Source organism: Megalops cyprinoides, chromosome 2 (genome assembly GCF_013368585.1).
Source record: "Megalops cyprinoides isolate fMegCyp1 chromosome 2, fMegCyp1.pri, whole genome shotgun sequence".
In the NCBI taxonomy this organism is placed as follows: Eukaryota; Metazoa; Chordata; class Actinopteri; order Elopiformes; family Megalopidae; genus Megalops; species Megalops cyprinoides.
In genome coordinates, this window is record NC_050584.1 from 17,231,928 (window position 1) to 17,249,099 (window position 17,172).

General features: G+C 39.7%; 1 protein-coding gene across 5 annotated transcripts in view; it reads right to left on the minus strand.

The window, feature by feature from the left end:
- Positions 1–14,361: 14,361 nt before the first annotated feature.
- The window catches only part of c2h8orf34 (chromosome 2 C8orf34 homolog), a 77,403-nt gene continuing 74,592 nt past the window's right edge, over positions 14,362–17,172 (minus strand). For 4 of the 5 annotated variants that reach the window (XM_036522765.1, XM_036522762.1, XM_036522763.1 and 1 more), the window contains exons 14-15: positions 15,288–15,335; positions 14,362–14,422 (exon numbers count right to left, since the gene is read on the minus strand). In XM_036522765.1, coding sequence (XP_036378658.1) covers positions 14,415–14,422; positions 15,288–15,335 — 56 coding nt within the window. In that variant the 3' untranslated portion in view covers positions 14,362–14,414. The remainder of the gene's footprint in view (positions 14,423–15,287; positions 15,336–17,172) is intronic. The other variant, XM_036522764.1, reaches the window with a different exon arrangement.

A 17,172-nucleotide genomic window follows, 5' to 3' on the forward strand; every position in this document is an offset into this window, starting at 1 on the left:
AGTTTAAGTCTAAGTCTAAGTCTGAACATTTTTATTTAAGGCATATTGGAGCATCTTACTCTTACATTGAGAATCAAACAGAATATTAGAAAAGGATTTTATTTAACTCATATGTATATGTATGTTTTTTTTAACTAAACAGCTGATAGACACAGATACAAACAGCCAGTGCTGCTATATGACATAAAAATAATTCAAAACATATGCATAGTTGCATTGATGCGGTTTTCTAAAGTGTATCTGGAGAGACACTGATGGAGGACTGTCTTTTTTTTTTAACAGGTTTGTTGAGCCTTTTCTGAGGTGGCTTTTTATTAGCTAGAGAAAAAGTCACTTCATGGATACATGCTGTTGAGGCAATTTAAAATAAGGGCCATAAACGCCAACCTGTACTGCTGGATTTCCTCTAATTACAGCCTTTGACATTCATTGCCGCACAGATGAATGAAGCCCTGCCTTTGTTATTCCCGATGGAAGGATGTCTAAATAAGCAGGTTCACAGGAGCTGCACTCGACACCATCAAAAGGCCTTCAGGATGAGGATCAATTTAGTGTTAACCTTCACAGATGCAGGAAGCGTAAACATGCATTATGCCGGCTTACAGCTAATGAAGTTTTAACCATAGAGGCAATATGTTATTAAGCCCCATGACATGTTTCATAGTTCTTACTACTTGGCACTGTACAGCGCCTTGGACGTCACTGCAAGCCATGCTTTTTATTGATTGTGGACGTGCTACTCAATGACAGAACACTGAAATTCAGGCCCAAAATAAGCTTATTGCTGGCGATTTTGTTCCAGGTTTTACAGATAGGGAGTGCAGCAGAGGGAAATTCAGCCACCTCAGCACGTCCAAAGTTTCATGCAGTGCTGTTGTGCTCAGTCACGTCACTATGGATACATTAACATTTACCAGCGGCGACATTAATAATGAACTGCTATTCCTGTCAGAACATTAATAACTGCAGCTTGGACAGGACTCTTTATAAGGGAAAATTCAAACAGGCATATCATCTGAGGGACAGACAGAGAGCAGCACCTTCCAGCCACATCATCTGTGCCCTCTTGTGGAAGGCTGGCACAGTTCAGTAGAATTCCGTTCTACTCAATAACTTACCACGCTGGATTAGCCTACTCCATACACAAGTACTCAGGAAGGGATTCCTTGTAATGCCATTTTAATGCCCCTCACAAGCCGTTGTGGAGTCTCTGGCACCACACTAACACCTCTGTTTTACAGACATGTATTATATAAAAATAACATTGGCCAAAGCCCTTAATGTTTTGACTGTGCCATAATAGCTCTCTAACTTCAAGCAGTGAAACTTCATTGATTTCTTTCCAACGGTGAAGTAACTTTTCAGCAAGCGCGGATGACATAATGGGGAAAGCTACAATGTCCTGTTACCAGTAAATAAGCGTGATTGTGGATCATTCTCTTCCTTGCTTTCAGTCAAAATAACGTGAGACTTACAATACTGTGCATCAACGTTAGGTCAAAAGATGATTTCATATGCTGCCTCTTCTCAGTTTGCTCAATGCAAGACCGCTGAGCAAAGACTCAAAGTGCCGATTAACTTAATAGAAACCATTTGTTGCCTAACAGAGCCAAGGTACAGAAGACACTGTCTTGAAACCTCCGAGTACTAAAGAAGTTTATTGTTCCTATCATGTGCCAGTGTTGTGTAACTTGGTTAACTGCAAATTTAAAGCATGCTTTGAAGTGGAATATGAAAGAGATTTTCACTGAATTAATCTTCATAATACAACCTGCATTTTTCATTTGTACTACAATTGGTGTGTTAATAAAGGTCTGCATTCCCTCTCAGTGGTAAACCTGCTACTGTTAGAAATCTGACTAAAATAGCTCACGTGTGAGAAGAAAAGGCCAGAGAAAAGAGGGATATGACCTCAACGAATCCCATAAAGAAAAATCAACGATAACTCGGGATGTTTTTTCTTTATACCTATTGTACATGATCACCCATACACAAACCACAGAAGCAAGACTGGACTGACAAAAAAGGGGTTTTGAAGAGTGGCAATCAAGGTGGCGCGGAATGAAGTCATCGTCTCGCTCTTTCTCGCAGGCGTGTGGAGATCGCGCCTGATAGGCCGCACGCAAACCTACACATGGCCTGCTACCTTTTGTGAGGGGTTGGTGGAGCTTTGCATGCTTTGCTCCCCCACACGGCTCCACTCCACGTCCTCAGAATCCCTCCCTCTCTGGGAAACACTGAATGGATGTAGTCTGGCGTCTCTTAAAGTGCCGTTTGACCTCAGACAGGAGGGCTCTCCGTACGGATATTTCTCTCTGAATTGTGGCAGTATCTTCCCAGACGACAATTTCTAAAGCTTTTATTTCTTTTTCACCCTGTTAACTATCAACTATCGTTAAATATCAACTATCAGCAGACCTTAGGCCTGTGCCTTTTCTTCTAGCGGCTAACACCCTGCCCCTACTTAATAGAATGACCTGTTGAAGTTGTTGAGGAACTGTAACAGTATCTACTGTAAACAGCACATTTACAGTAATCAATAGGAATAAGTATAAGCAGAAGGTTAAGGGTTGGTTTGGGGAAAGAAATCAGCTAAAACAGCTGGTTTTGACATTCAGTCAGTTTTCATTTGAAAGGACATAAAATCCCGGGATGAAAAAAAATCCGGAAAGCATTTGTACAGCCAAAGTAAAAACATTTTATGACTCATTTTCATTTCTTCCAGTTTTAAAAGAACTGTGAAAAATAGGCTGACTGCATTGCTAGTGTATCAGTCACACCGATGACAGAGTAATTTACAGCAACAAATTTGACTTTTTAAAATCTTCTGGCACGTCCACAGCAGTGATCAGCCCGAATTGATGCTAATGGTTTTTGAAAGAAATAACTTAACTTCCCGTCAGCTTCACATGAAAGTGAGATCAGGCTTCTGGCAGCGTTCGATTCGGATGAAGGAACCCAGCGCAGTCTCAAAGATGGGAGAAAGTGAACACTTCCAAAGTCCCTTGCAAAGCTACAATTAATCTGTCCGCTCCCGTTTCCTTTCTCCCTCACCAGATATAACTGACCATGAAGCGGGGGGGAACAATGTCACACTGCTCTTAGCATGGCGCTGCCTCGACTCGAGCCCACTGTCTTCGCTATGAGCCTGCAGAAATGCTACAGGTGTCGAACAGCTGAAAGCGCTTTGGGCCGTCTCACAGTGGAAACGAATGTCAGCAGCACCTTTGTTGTATGATCTGCCATAATCAAAACCAGCTGAAGCTCCTAAACACACAGGTTCATCGAGTTCTTATCCTTTCTTCGTTTCTCTGGGGTCCGAAAAGACCCTGCCTCAGCTCACTGTTAATTATTAATACTCCCATTTTTCTCTCTGAAACAGCATAATTTACAGATCTGGAGATCTACGGTGAGATATGACTTCAGTTCTTGGCTACTAAACCAGAAGTCTAGCATGCTGGCTAGAAGAATATCCCCTGCACAATCAACATCACAGATCATATTTAGTGAGATGATTAAGTGCTTATTAAACAGTTTGGCAAAACATGATATGACTGTAAATGAATTCATGTGACTACACAATGATAGGCCTCAGCTGTTTTAAGTCTTATCCGTCTGTCATAAGGTTTTGTTTGATTAGCACAAGTAAGACATGCAGAGCAAGGGCTACGACATAACTCATTTATTAAGAAGATTAACACGAATGGCCCAGCTGGAGACAAACCCTCTCCCCTTGCTTACCTCTCTAAACACAATCCTATACGCAAAGCCTTGGTGGAACTTGCTTTCTCAGGTACATTTTCTCGTTTGCACATAGAGAAAAGAATGCTGAAAGAGTCAAATACCAAAAATTTATACAGCCGAGCTGGTAATAACAAAAACAATGTCTGAGAGATGAGGTATGAGACAGTAGTAAGAGAATAGTAGTAATGATATACACCAACAGGGGCCACGGAAGCTACCTACACTATGACATTCAGACAAGTATTTTTCATTTATCACATTTAGTGATATACCACAAGGCGACAGATGGGGAAAAGTTCTCAAATATTAAGCATTTGATGTGGCTTAAGAGCAAGATTTCTGGTTTTGTATATTATACAATTATAATGTTATACCATCCTCAAATAAAACAGCATTATAGACACAAAGCCTAACATATCTTTTTCTGCACTGAAGGAGTATAATGATTCACATGCCAAAAACAGGATGTGCCACACTGGGTTGTTTACGTAAAGGAGCCCCTGCAGACAGAAGTATCATTTTTCATCTGTCATGTTAATTAGCAAATGATAAATGCAGTATGTGTGTTGCTTGCTGCATTTTGCCAAAACCAAGTGAAATATCAACACTGCAATGAGGCTAGAGAATCACATCCAAATGCTTACTTAACCATGTCCAAATTTAAATAAAGCTTGTCTGATTGGGGCAGAGGACCGGTCATCCATAGGCCCGTTCACACTCGACCAAAAGTAAACTGAGATGAAAGGGTCTACTTCCTGTGGGTTTGCTAGCAAATAGCAAGATGATGCCATTCAACACAGAAACTCTACAACTCTACAAGTATAACTGTTTTCACAGTCCCAATTACCTACATCTGGGGGTTACTTTTCAAAACCTACCCCCACAACACTCCTGGCTAACTGTTCATTTCTAAGAGTCTTGAATGTGTAGAGTGTCAAGCATGGCTTGACCTGACCAGTTCAGTCGCTGAGCAGTGTTCAGCATTTATCAATTATAAACAAAATCCTTTTTGTTTTGAAACAGAAACACTCTGTGGTCAACCATTAAGCCATCCCATATTAATTATTTATATTCAACAAACTTTCCACTTTGCCTTACCCTAACCCACCATGTGACAAGTCTGAGCCAATTAGACTTGAATAGGCATCAAATTAAAAAGAAAGATATGCTGAAAATAGCTTGTAATCTCAAAACTGAAGGTGTCAGTATAATGAGAAAGGCATGTTCAAGCCTGGGTTGCTCATAGGGTCTGATTGACACTGTCCACTGCAGGGCCTCAGTCAATTTTCATGAGTACAAAGGGTCAAGCAGGGAGGCACAGGATGTCAGTTTTAAAAAGTCTTTGGTGTGACGAGCTTCATGTATCAGAGGTGAGGGTGGATGCTCTAACCACAAGGCAACTGATAGAACCTGACACTCAGGGCATGCACACAACAAGATCTCAGCAGGGCACTTCTCTGACAAACATAATAATAACAATGTCATCCTATCTGGATGAGTTCATCTACAAACTACGCAGATGGGGAAGTAATTCCATTGAAAAATTTGGGCAGTGATTAAAAAAATACACTGAATAATATTTCAGATGTTCCTATAAAGTTTGTGGTGGAGAACAAGTGCACTGAGGCTTATTTTTACTATCCTCTTCTTTTCCACAGAAAATGAGGAACATGATTTTGTACAGGAGTATTTTCAGGACAGGGCAATTATATATTGATTTGTTCCTAAATGAACAGTGTGTGCACGTTTTCTTTTCCAGTAATCAATCTGTTAAAAGAAACTGCACATAGAGTGTTAAATTTGAAGAAGGAAAACTTGTTTTTGACTGCGATAGACTTCAATAAACAAACTGAAACTGTTTGACAGACAGCTTTTGGCCATAAGATTTAGTTACAATTTCCATTCTTCTCTCTTGAATTTCAGCATTTGGCCAACCATTTAAAAAATTGTAGAACAGCAAAACAAGTTTTAGCTGGCAACAAAATAAAAAAAATTTCAGACACAGCACACTTAATAAATCACAGCTAAATAAAAAGCCATATGTAGACACTATAAACGTCTTGCAACTTCATATGTAGATTAAGATAAAAGGGGACAAAATCTGGCAGCATAATTCATGAGTATCTGGTGGCGAAATTAATACTAAAAGTGAAAGGAAAACCAATATAATGTAGACTGAATTGCATCAGTATAAGATGTTCAACACTGAAGTTCGTTTTCTGAAGGGGGGAGGTGGGATATGATCTATTACCTGTCTAGGACATTTTACAATAGGTATAAATATCATCACATTAATCCATCTCTGTACTATTGCCATAATTTTTTGTCTAAAACCTCTCCAAATTTAAAAAAAGATGAAAAAGAAAACATTTTCCTGAGATGGTGAACCACAAGAACAACCTTAGATCTTTCCATTTAAAATAATAATAACAAAAATGAACATTCTTGTGTTACGTGAGTCATCTGACCAGGGCCTGTGCTGTGCCCACAATACTGCCTGCCAACCCCTAACACACAGCCCTCGGGAGGAACTTTCACCGTCTGCGACTTAAACCACAAATGGTCAGTGACCAGAACTATAAAACTGTCTGCTTCTCACTGAGAATTGGGCTCACGCTAGTTTGCTCCTCACCAACGCACACTGACAGGAAACCAAAGATGTACAAGGTACATGGTAAAATCTGACAGTATTTAATAGTTTTCTGCATTTTTTGTCACTTAATCTTATTGAAGCAGGAGGTTCACCTGCGAAAAGATTTCTCATTTCCAGTGATCCTCTAAGGAAACACAGCTGGGAATGTAAGGCAAAGAACTGGTTTGATTTCTAAATAATTCATTCATTTGGTGGCCAGTCTTATCCTGAGCAACTCTGAAGTTCATCAGGACAAGACATATACAGTTCACCCCACAATGAGGTCCGTTTAGTAAGAATACCGTTTTAAATACCTAAGAAAGTACTAGATTGTAATGCATTATAGCTAGAGCTCAAACGTTTTTGGAGTGCCTTCCGCACCCTCGCCACCTAAGCCATTTCAAAGCTGAGGGAAATCTCTGCAGTAGACAAGACTGGAATTTGAAAAATAAAGAATGTTCCGCATCAGTGCAGCCAGAACAATAAGCATGGAGGTTCCTGGGCAGGCAGAGAAACACTGCCATGGAAGCTCAACTTGAGGACAGAACTCGAGCCTTAAAGATCAAATGCTGAAACGCTGGTTTTAGTCGTGGTTGCTGTTTTCCTGACAGCCCAGAGATCAGCGCATACTGAACTAATGCCAGCTGCTGCTGTACAACTGCCATATTAACCCCACAGAACAGTGCTATTAAGCATATGGTGTAAGATATGTTATATATCCAGCCGGGGTACACTTACAGCTGATAGAATCCAACATAATAACCCTGGGGCAAAAATGATGGCTGGATTCAGATGTACTTTACAGACAAGATAATAACGAACGCTATGTCTCAGTGTGTGAAGCACTATCTAGCTAACAATAATAAATCAAGTGATTTAAGCAACAGAAATTTGCTTTTGTGCACAGAGTTTTGTGCACATACCGGGTGCAATTATGGCCAAATAAACAAATCTGTACAAAACACATTGGCATGTATTGTGTTCACTTCTGACGTAGTATGACAGTGGTGCAGTCTCTACCAGGCATAGCTAGGGGGAAGGTGTAAACGTAAGAGGACACATATGTGGCAATGTGTTAAGAGATTAATGAGCCGAAAGACAGAGTGAAAGTTGGCTTACACTGAGCTGTGGGCAGACGTGATTGATAGCCTGCCCGCAGGAAATTAGGAAGGAAACAGAGATAAGAAGGGAGACAAACAAAATGTTTCAAAACGCCAACATGTCCACATATGTGCAGGCTTTTGTGATGGACAGAATGTTATAATTATGGAAATTATTGTTTTTGTTTTATTTTTCCACACATGCTGTGAAGCTCAAGGGTGCAGAGTGGGTCCTTGAAAAGGCGGAAGCTCTAGAGACAGGGGGAATGAGGAGAGGTTCTTCTCTGCCTGGCACCAGTGTGAGACTTTTCACTGGAATGACTGATGCTCCCGAAATGGAGACGATGACCCACTGCACGGTACACAGACCACTGAACAGTTTTGTTACTTTTTGTTACAGTTATACAAACCTCATGCCAACATTGCTAACCAGCTGGTGTCAAACAGTAGCTTGGTTCCCACAAGAACTAACTAATCAATTTTTGAAAAACATATTTTAAAACATAAATGACATACTAAATGAATCACTTTATATTGGAACTGGTCAACAGTCCACCCCTTTGCTGTTTCTTTAGAAGCGGGTAAGTCACAGCTATTGAATTATATACATAATAAAAGATTTTATATATATAATTTTCCCAGAATATAATTTTGTGGACACACCCTCTGCTGTGATTAAGAGGAACATACTGAGCAGGAGCAGACTGGGGGAATGTTTTAGAATTCTCCCAGTCATAATGGGCCGGAACATTCTCCAACTCGTCTCATCGGCAGCCAAACAAGGACTGCACTTGTTTCAATGAAGCAGTCTTTCCTTCAACACTGAACAATCCAAACGTCTTCCATATCTAAACAACAATGATTAATAACTTCTGGTTAACCTCTATTTTCAGTGGGATGTTCAAAGGGAAACTGCCCGTTATGCTGAGCAAGTGTGTTGAGGCCTTGGGAAAAGTATATATAATTTGCTGACTGCTTGGACATGGAAAAAAAAAAAACATCCTTGACAAACACAATAAAATCCAAAAGGACTGTATCAAAAATATTCCCATGAAAGTCTGCAAAATGTGCTGTAGGCCTGCCAGGGACCACTGAATTGTATATTAATTTTGCAACACACTGAGGTATATTAGCCTAATACATGGGGTGTTCAATATCCAGTAATAAAACATCAAGATGGCAAATATATTTAACAGTAATTTTTGTTTCCTAAATTCCTAAACAGACCCACTTTAAACAGTTTAAATGAAGTTGCCCAGTTTTGACACAGATAATAACGGTTAACGTCTTTGTTACTTTTATTTCTGTAGGTATCTCTATAGCATTACATTTTGAAGGCTTACAGGACTGGTCCGTAGTCTGTCCAACAAAATAGTTTCAGTATTATGTGTATCACACAAAAATAGTTTCTGCATTAAGTGTATTACACAGTAACCCATGAATCACTACAAAATGTAATTCATTTCATACGTGTGAGCGAGCCCAAAAACCGCCGTTCTATTCCCTGGTAGGCCACTGCTGTTGCATCGTTGGCGGGGAAGGAGTTGCCTACTTGAGACGAATTGTAAGCGCAATTGCATGGATAACGTAAAAGAAACTGCGAACCGTGTAAATCACGCAAGTGGTTCTGTTGAGCAAATGTAAAACTTAATCAGCTCTGCTAACTTCTACTGGAGCACACTTGAAATAACACAGTTGAGAGAAATATTTTCACACCGTCTGCATGGGTACGTAATCTCCTTCGGTTCCACGAAATGCAACTGGGTAGCGTTATAAAAGCGATGCCTGAACTCCTCCACAATGCTAAATGTAAAAAATTTAACTATACACTACAAACTCTTTATTATAACCCTCCACTGCATACCTCTACGAAATGGTCTAACTTAGATAACCCTCCCAATTCCAGCTATAACACGTGGCTTTAAAAATAAGTCCGCAAAGCATCATACAAAGATATCTGCTGACTTTTCTCACATTGTCAGGTTTTCACGTCATGAATTGTGATGTTAAATTTGACAGGAGCTCAGACGCAGATCTCGTGCTCCTCATTTTCAACTCGAAAGACCAAAAGTAATCCAAGGTTTCCTCTTTGTTTCCCTCTCGGGCACTACGTCGAATGAGGCCTTGTCTAAACGTGTACAAATATGTATTATGTAGTTATGTGTGATGTTAAAACATAACAATGTCAAGATGTCCATTTGAAATTAGCAATACGTGAACAGCTGTACAACATCAGTTACAACCTTATTTCAAGATATCTTATTGACAACCCAGAAAATCATCTTATCTATGATACCACTATATATGGTAGTTTACGTTAAATTTTGGAGACGTTCTGTGTTTGAACCTACGTACCTACAACTACAGCCGTATGTATTCAGCTTCACTCATTTTGTTCAATCTGCCATCTGCCTTTTCTTTTTTATATGCTTGATATAACGTATTCGTTTAAATTAACAAGTCAGGCAATGGATTGGACAAGTCTGCTTGCGTAAACATCTAAGCCAAATAAGCTAAACTCCAACAGCGTTTGTTGAAGAAGTTTACCTGTGTTTTGAGCTGCAGCGTGCCGAGGTCATCCAAAGTCAACCATCACGTGAGAGACGTCATTTTACGTATGCATTTTTTTCTTAATCACGGAGGAAATGAATCAATGTGGACCGCACCCACTAATTGCAAGCAGAACGCTTAACCTTTACGAATTTTTTTTTTTTTTTTTGGGGGGGGGGGGGGGGGGGGGCTGGGGGGACTCGAAAATTAACTGGTGTTCCTCCAGTTTGTATTCTACTTTTTCCTTTTTTATGAACTAAAGGACGGATTATTTAAATTTACCCATGCTAACATTCTAAAACGATGTATTAAAATGAGTACGTACGTTACAGGACTACAGTTTATTTGGCCCGGGTTGTTTAGTTTACTCGACGCCTTGTTCTGCTTTAACTGTAATATTAAAGAATAACCCATGATTATGCCCTTGTGCTGCCATTGAAGAGGGGAGAGCAACAACACAATAGGCCAATCCAAGTGCTACTAATTAAGCGTGTGTGGTATGGTATGTAATTTGAGAGCATGGAAACTCCAGGCACAAGGCATTAGTTTATTTTCACACGAGCAATACTAACTCGAAACATTAACGGGGAGTTAAAACGCAGGCAGTGCGGAAATGTTAAATTACAACGAAGAAAGCTATTCACAGCACGTTGCACACAAATTCGGCTCAATTGCGTTTGTACTTAAAAATGTAATGCACCATCCAAGCAAATCCACTTCCACAGTGGGATAAGTCTTGTCGTAATTAAATTTCATACGGAATGTCCCCACGTCACAACATTATAAATTGATCAGTTGAACTTCACAGAGTATTAGGGTGAGCTTTTGTGTACCGCAGCCGATTTCATTCGAGGAAAAAGGAACAAAACGGAAACTCTCATCAGTTTGCCTATGAACAGTAGTTCCTCAGAACTATCAGGTTTCATCAGATATTGTAGGCCTTGTTATACAAATAATCCTCAGGATTCACACTGCATGGGAAAAGTCACTGGGAGGGATTGTCATGTATACCCTCTTCAAAGCATACTTGTCTCTCACAATAGATTTATTTGTGCTGTATGTCAGGATTAGTACCCCCATGATCTATCATAAATAATAAAGATGAGGACAGTCTACAGTTGACCATTGCTTGTAATCTAAAACTTGCAGAAGGGAGTTATTGGTTACATGCACTTGGGTGGCCCAGCGGCTTTGAAAGTGATCAGTTTATTGAGGCTGACTGGTAAACAAAGGATAGTTGAGCATTTGAACTCCAAAGAGTTGGGCCATTTGATGACTGATCTGCCATTTGCCACGTGTGGATCTTCCTGAAGCTGACCCTCCGTAAGCTACACACAATTGTGCACACAATTGTTAATATTGATTCTTTAAAGACAGTGACACAAGTGCACTGTCATATCCGTTACAGGAATCACCCTTTGTAACTAAAGGCTTAAGCAAAGCTTTCTTTAAACCACATCCCGTTTGCAGTCTATGACTTCAAACTTTCTTTTAGGGGTTTGGCGTGAGACGTCTTGGTTAGGCATGCATTTTAGCTGTCTGGGTGTGTCCTCTGTGGGCTTCTCTGTGTTCACATGGAAAACTAAATCCAACGTTGATGTCTCATCTGCCTTGCTCCAGCCAGCCATCTTTACCTCATATGATACGTACGTAATATTTAAGGGAAAGAAAATGGAAAATGCAGATGGGCCAGTTCAGGTAATGGCCTGCTGGCATGCCTGAAGGCTTGAAAAACAGAAAAACAAAGGGCAGATGAAATGTAATCTCATTACACTGTGATTTGTAGACATCTGTTATGCACAGTTGGTGTGTTTATGAAGCTGATAGGGACACAAAGATAACTATGATCATTGATGACATGGGGGTGAAGGAAACTAACAAATAATTTATTTATCATTCAAATAAAATTGCTTTATAAACAACACAGTATTATGAATATAACTACAATGTCAACTTTTTATGTTTATTACAAATACATTTTGAAGTCAAATTTCCTCTTCTTCTCTGGTGATATTAAGATATTAATATCAATATTTGCATGACCCAACATTCTAAACAATTGCCTTTTCCTAATTATATAGGGATTGGCAACAGTTTGTAAAAATGAACATCAAAACAGAAATGTTGTGGCAACATTTAAAAAAAAATTATCAGCAGGTGGTGATGTACAAGAAACGGGTTCAATTGTTTTGGTGTTGTGACACCAGGATTGTAAGGGTTCAGTTTCCAGTGAAGTTCAGCCATTGGTTTTTAAATTGTAATCCTCTGCTTGGTACACAGTATTACTCACACAGACACTGCTTTGGATAATGGCCCCTCAGCTTTCATCACAGGAGAGAAATCCAGGTATGTATTCCTAGATATATATATATATATATATATACATATAGACTCAAACGCATACGTACATATCACATTCATGTAATTTATTTAGACTTTCAAAATGAGTTCAATTTCCTTCTGGTAACCACCTCTATTGTGAGCAAATCAGTCAGAGTCCATACTAATTCTCTGGTGTTAGATGAGGCTGGAGCCTGCTCTGCAGACTAAAACATGTGCCCAGAAGAAAGGCTGTCACAGGCTGCCAGCATCTCCTCACATTTCACAAAGCCGGGGACGCGGCAGCCATCCTGTGAAAGCTCTGACGGATAGTGCGCCGCCGGTGGAAGGCACGGTGCCCTGGGCGTGACCCCGAGGCTGCCCGGGACGTGAGCCCTCTGCTCGTCGACAGGGGCTGGCTGCCGGGCCCGCGTGACGCGGAGAGCTGAAAGTGCAGCACTTTCCGTGTGCCTCGCCTGTGGAGGAGGGAGACGAAGGAAGAGAACTGCCTCCGCTCTTGTCTTTTGTTTCCTTTTATTGATTCCACACTGGTGTTACACAAAATCAATAATGACGCTCTTAACACGATACTCACAATGATGTGAGTGTTGTGACTGACAGGCTGGTGTGTAAAACTTCAGGGTATAATCAGGGTCGTAGTGCAGGAATAAATATTGCCTTTTGTCAATGTGTGGCCTTTGATATGCTCGTATCGAAAAACGAAGTAGAATTAATCCAGTAGACTGGCCTTAAATTGATAGCATGAAATCATGTTTCTCTTAGTTAAGGGCTTGGTTTTGCCTTGATTTGCGATTGGAAAGCTGATGCTCAGCTTTTCTAATGTGAATTCATCGGCATGAGAATGTGAAAACCTGACTGCATTCTGTAGGTTCTGCAGAGAACTGCTTGTTTAGGCTATGAGCTAAGGACTGCTTTGTTGGTTTTGGAGAAGTAGACCCAAGCCTGTGTTTCAAATAATGTCTTCTGTAGCAGTCAGCAAAGTCAGGTTTAAAATAAACCCATTTTAGATAGCATCAATGGCTTTGAATAATACATCTCTTTTTTACCTGTATGCATGGTACACCTGTGGTACTGCATGTAGAACCAACAGTTGCTTTCCTTTCTCAGTTCAAAACATTTCAGCATTTCCTTGAAAATCAACAGTAATGAAACATATAAAAACACTAAGTCTTTTCGAATCTAAAAAGTTAAAAGATTAGCAAATACACTGATCTATATAATGCATTGTATGTAATCCATTCCTCTGCTACAGTACACTAATATGGACATAATAAATTCTAAAACAAAGGCTCAATCTCAATTAGATTGAGATCAAAGGCAAGAAATTAAGTGTTGACACAGTGAATGAACAAGACACTTCAGAGCAGGTACTGTGAGGAGACGATTACAAAGCTGTGACGCTAGTCCCACAATGCATCTGTCAGGGACTGGTCAGCCACCCTAATCCTGTCTCCCCTGAATATCCCACCTAAACCCCCTGAATCTTCCAATTAGACTACCACTGAAATCCACACCTAAATCTATCACTCCTTGAACATTCCAAGTAAACCTACTGTCTTTGAAATTCTTAAATTTCTTGTATTTTATGCAAATATTGTAGTGAAATCAGGATCTGTCTTGGTTTACCTATTGGAGCTCTGTTAGAATGCCTATCATTATAAGAGGCAATGATTTCAAGTAAACATGGCACAAAGTAAAAATACATGTAGTTAGCAACTATAAAATCTCTGAATTCAAAGGGTTTTGTTGCTTCAGGACAAATACAAAAGCATGCTAAATGCAGATACTTTATAAACTAAATTAAAAGTTTTTTACTCTGTACACTAAAATAGTCCATCATACACATTTCTAATTTAAGCTTTCAGATGTTCACAAAAGTTCATAGGTTAAAGGTTCTAAGAAAAAATCAAACTCTTTGAATAAAAGTATACAGTTTTATATGAATTATAAAAATAAATCATCTGTGTCACTTTCTTCCATACACACTTTTCCAAATGCCCAGTAGTTTGCATAATCATTGGATCAGATTGCTGCTTTGGTCCTCATCATTATAGACCTGCAAAGAACAAGACAAAAACATCAGTCTCCTAGAAACCAGATTCAGACATATTTAACCACTAATAAGAATAATAACTGGAGTAATTATCATAAAACACACTTCAATATCCAAACATGTCAAGAACAAACATGGACTGGAAAAATGAGAGCTTGCGTAGCCTGCCTGAGTGTTATTTCATGCCCTGTATACTCCTGAATTAATGAAATCAATGACATCTATGTGCTTTTCAACATCCACTGTTTGGGTTGGTTACAGTGGCTTTGCATGACATTTCTGATATTGCCAAGTCATATTGGGACTCCAGACCCATTTTTTTTTTAACACTGTGAAACTGGGGCAGACTTTCCAACTCCATGACAAGGAAAGCCGCAGACAACCCAACCAGACACTTTCCCATTTCTATTAGCTTATCCTATTGCATGTGCATTATCCACCATACTGATTCAATGGAAATGGGAATCCAACAGTCACACTTTCCACAGACTTGTCTGCCACACAAGAGCCATATACTAAGTGCATTTCAAATGCTACCTCTTCTTGTGAAGCGTGTAGGCTGTTATTCTTTGAGGCAGCAGTGTCTGACTCATTCATAACTGAATGTTTCAAAACACGTTGTGTTCGCCAGTGAGGTCACTGGCACGAATTGAAGTTGATTTTAAGAGGGTCATTTTGCGAATAGGTCGTTCCAACGTAGCAGCGTATGCTGATCATCAATCCAATCCGACAAGCGTCATAATATAATATGATGACCTGACATTGTTGCAGGGTGAACACATACCTCAAATGACATGTTACTTTCTCTCACATACTCAGGGTTTTTTTCAGGGTAAATTCTTAAGAAATAAATAGTCAAAATGCCCACCTGAAAACACTGATCTTTTAGTTGTATCCCGTACTCCGCTCTGACTACCTGTATATACCAGTGCATAAAAACAAGCACAATACATTAATCCGGCATAATAACAGACTCATTTACACTCATTATCATTTCTTAAAGTAGCGTCAGCCCTATGCAAATGATGCACTATACAGAAATACAGATCAGTCTTGTGTTCATTTTTGTGAACAGTTCAGTTTTGTGTTCATTAGCATCATACACCTGGACACCTTCAGTCTGAAGACACCCCCCCCCCCCAGGTTTTGATCTGGAGAGTAAGTTAATGAATATAATACCCTACATAAACACCTGAATGTTTCTGCTGTACATTCACTAAGAGATGGCCAACTTTAGTTTAAAATATTTGTTGAAACAGTTTTGATAGAATAATATTAGTGTCCTGGTATGATGAATTCAATAGGTAAAACAACTGGAAATAGTGCACTGAAAGAATTTGAACTTTCAACCTCAACAGCTGGAATATGAGCTCTTGAAATACTCACAGATGGTGTGGATGAGCTCAAAAAGACCAATGAAAGTACTTTATTTAGAAAGTCCAGAGCACAATGGCATCTTGAAATTTATTTCACATTCTAGCAGACCACAGAGGTACAGATCAAGGAGCCTGCAGGCTGACTTGTCTGTCTCCTAAGCAGAGTAATAGAGGGTGTCTGAAATAGTTAAATTGTGAGATGAGTTCAAATCAGATTATCCGTGCAGTGAGCAGATAAAAAAGCTGAATCAAACAGAAAATTTTGCAAAAAAGAAAATGATCTGTAATGGAAGAGCAAAATAGGGTTGGGTTACCTCACTTGCTTTTACAGATCTCAGAGATGGAAGTGCTACTCTCAGTTCAGGTTCAAGATGCAGTGATGGTAAACATCTGGGGTTTCTTGGCACTTAATTCCTCATGCTGAAATGTTAAATGCTGACGCTCTCTCTTTCGTCTTGTTTTTAATTATCTCATTAAAACAAAGTATGCTAAAACAGCAGTTTGAGACCTTAAGAGTATGTATTAATAAATTAATTATTTTTAAGAGCAATCACTCAAATGTCTAAACAGAAAACACTAATTGAAAACTTCTGTAGGTGTGTACAGCCTTAAACGAGGCATCAAGTCTTTCACCCTTAGAAACGAACCACAAGAGGGCTTCTTTCATCTTCATTGGGAATAGTGGTTACCGGATAGTGGAAGTTTAGAAAATAACAGGAAATTGCGGTGGAGTTTTTTTTTTTTTTTTTTCTTTTGCTCTTGCAACAGATTTGGTGCTGGTTCAGAAACAAGCGCTGGCATGCAGAAGGTGTCACAAGAGCCAGTACCAATGATGCCCTGTGCCCCTTGCTGAAGGAGTCATCGTGCAGTCATGGCAGCATTATCCTCTCTCATGCCCAAATGCACAATGTCGCCTCTGGTGACCGGTAACACCCCCCCCGGCAACGTCACTTACAGTACAAAAGCGGACCCATGTCCCCTCAGAAGATCCTTGGCATAATCAGTCTCTCACAGTCATACCCCTGAAGACGGTTAGGAAAAACAAATCCTCTGATTTCGCTGAATGTATTTTGGCAAAAAAATAAATCCCTCGGAACAACCTGTCATGTACAGTTACTCCTAATTTCCTTTCAGTGTTTGTGTATTAAATGTCTGGTTTGACCGGAATTCACATTTTACAAGCTGCGCACTCTTAAAAATTTGTCATAGTTCCCGCGTGCAATGTTCTTTCCATTTGAACCACTGATCCCGTAATTTGTTTACGGGGTGAAACGTAGAACATTCCTGTCTGTTTGGGAAAGGCTGAGTCTGCTGACAATGGGAGAGATACTGCAGTATCGGTATCGGTACACTGATACGGTACATCAATGAACAACA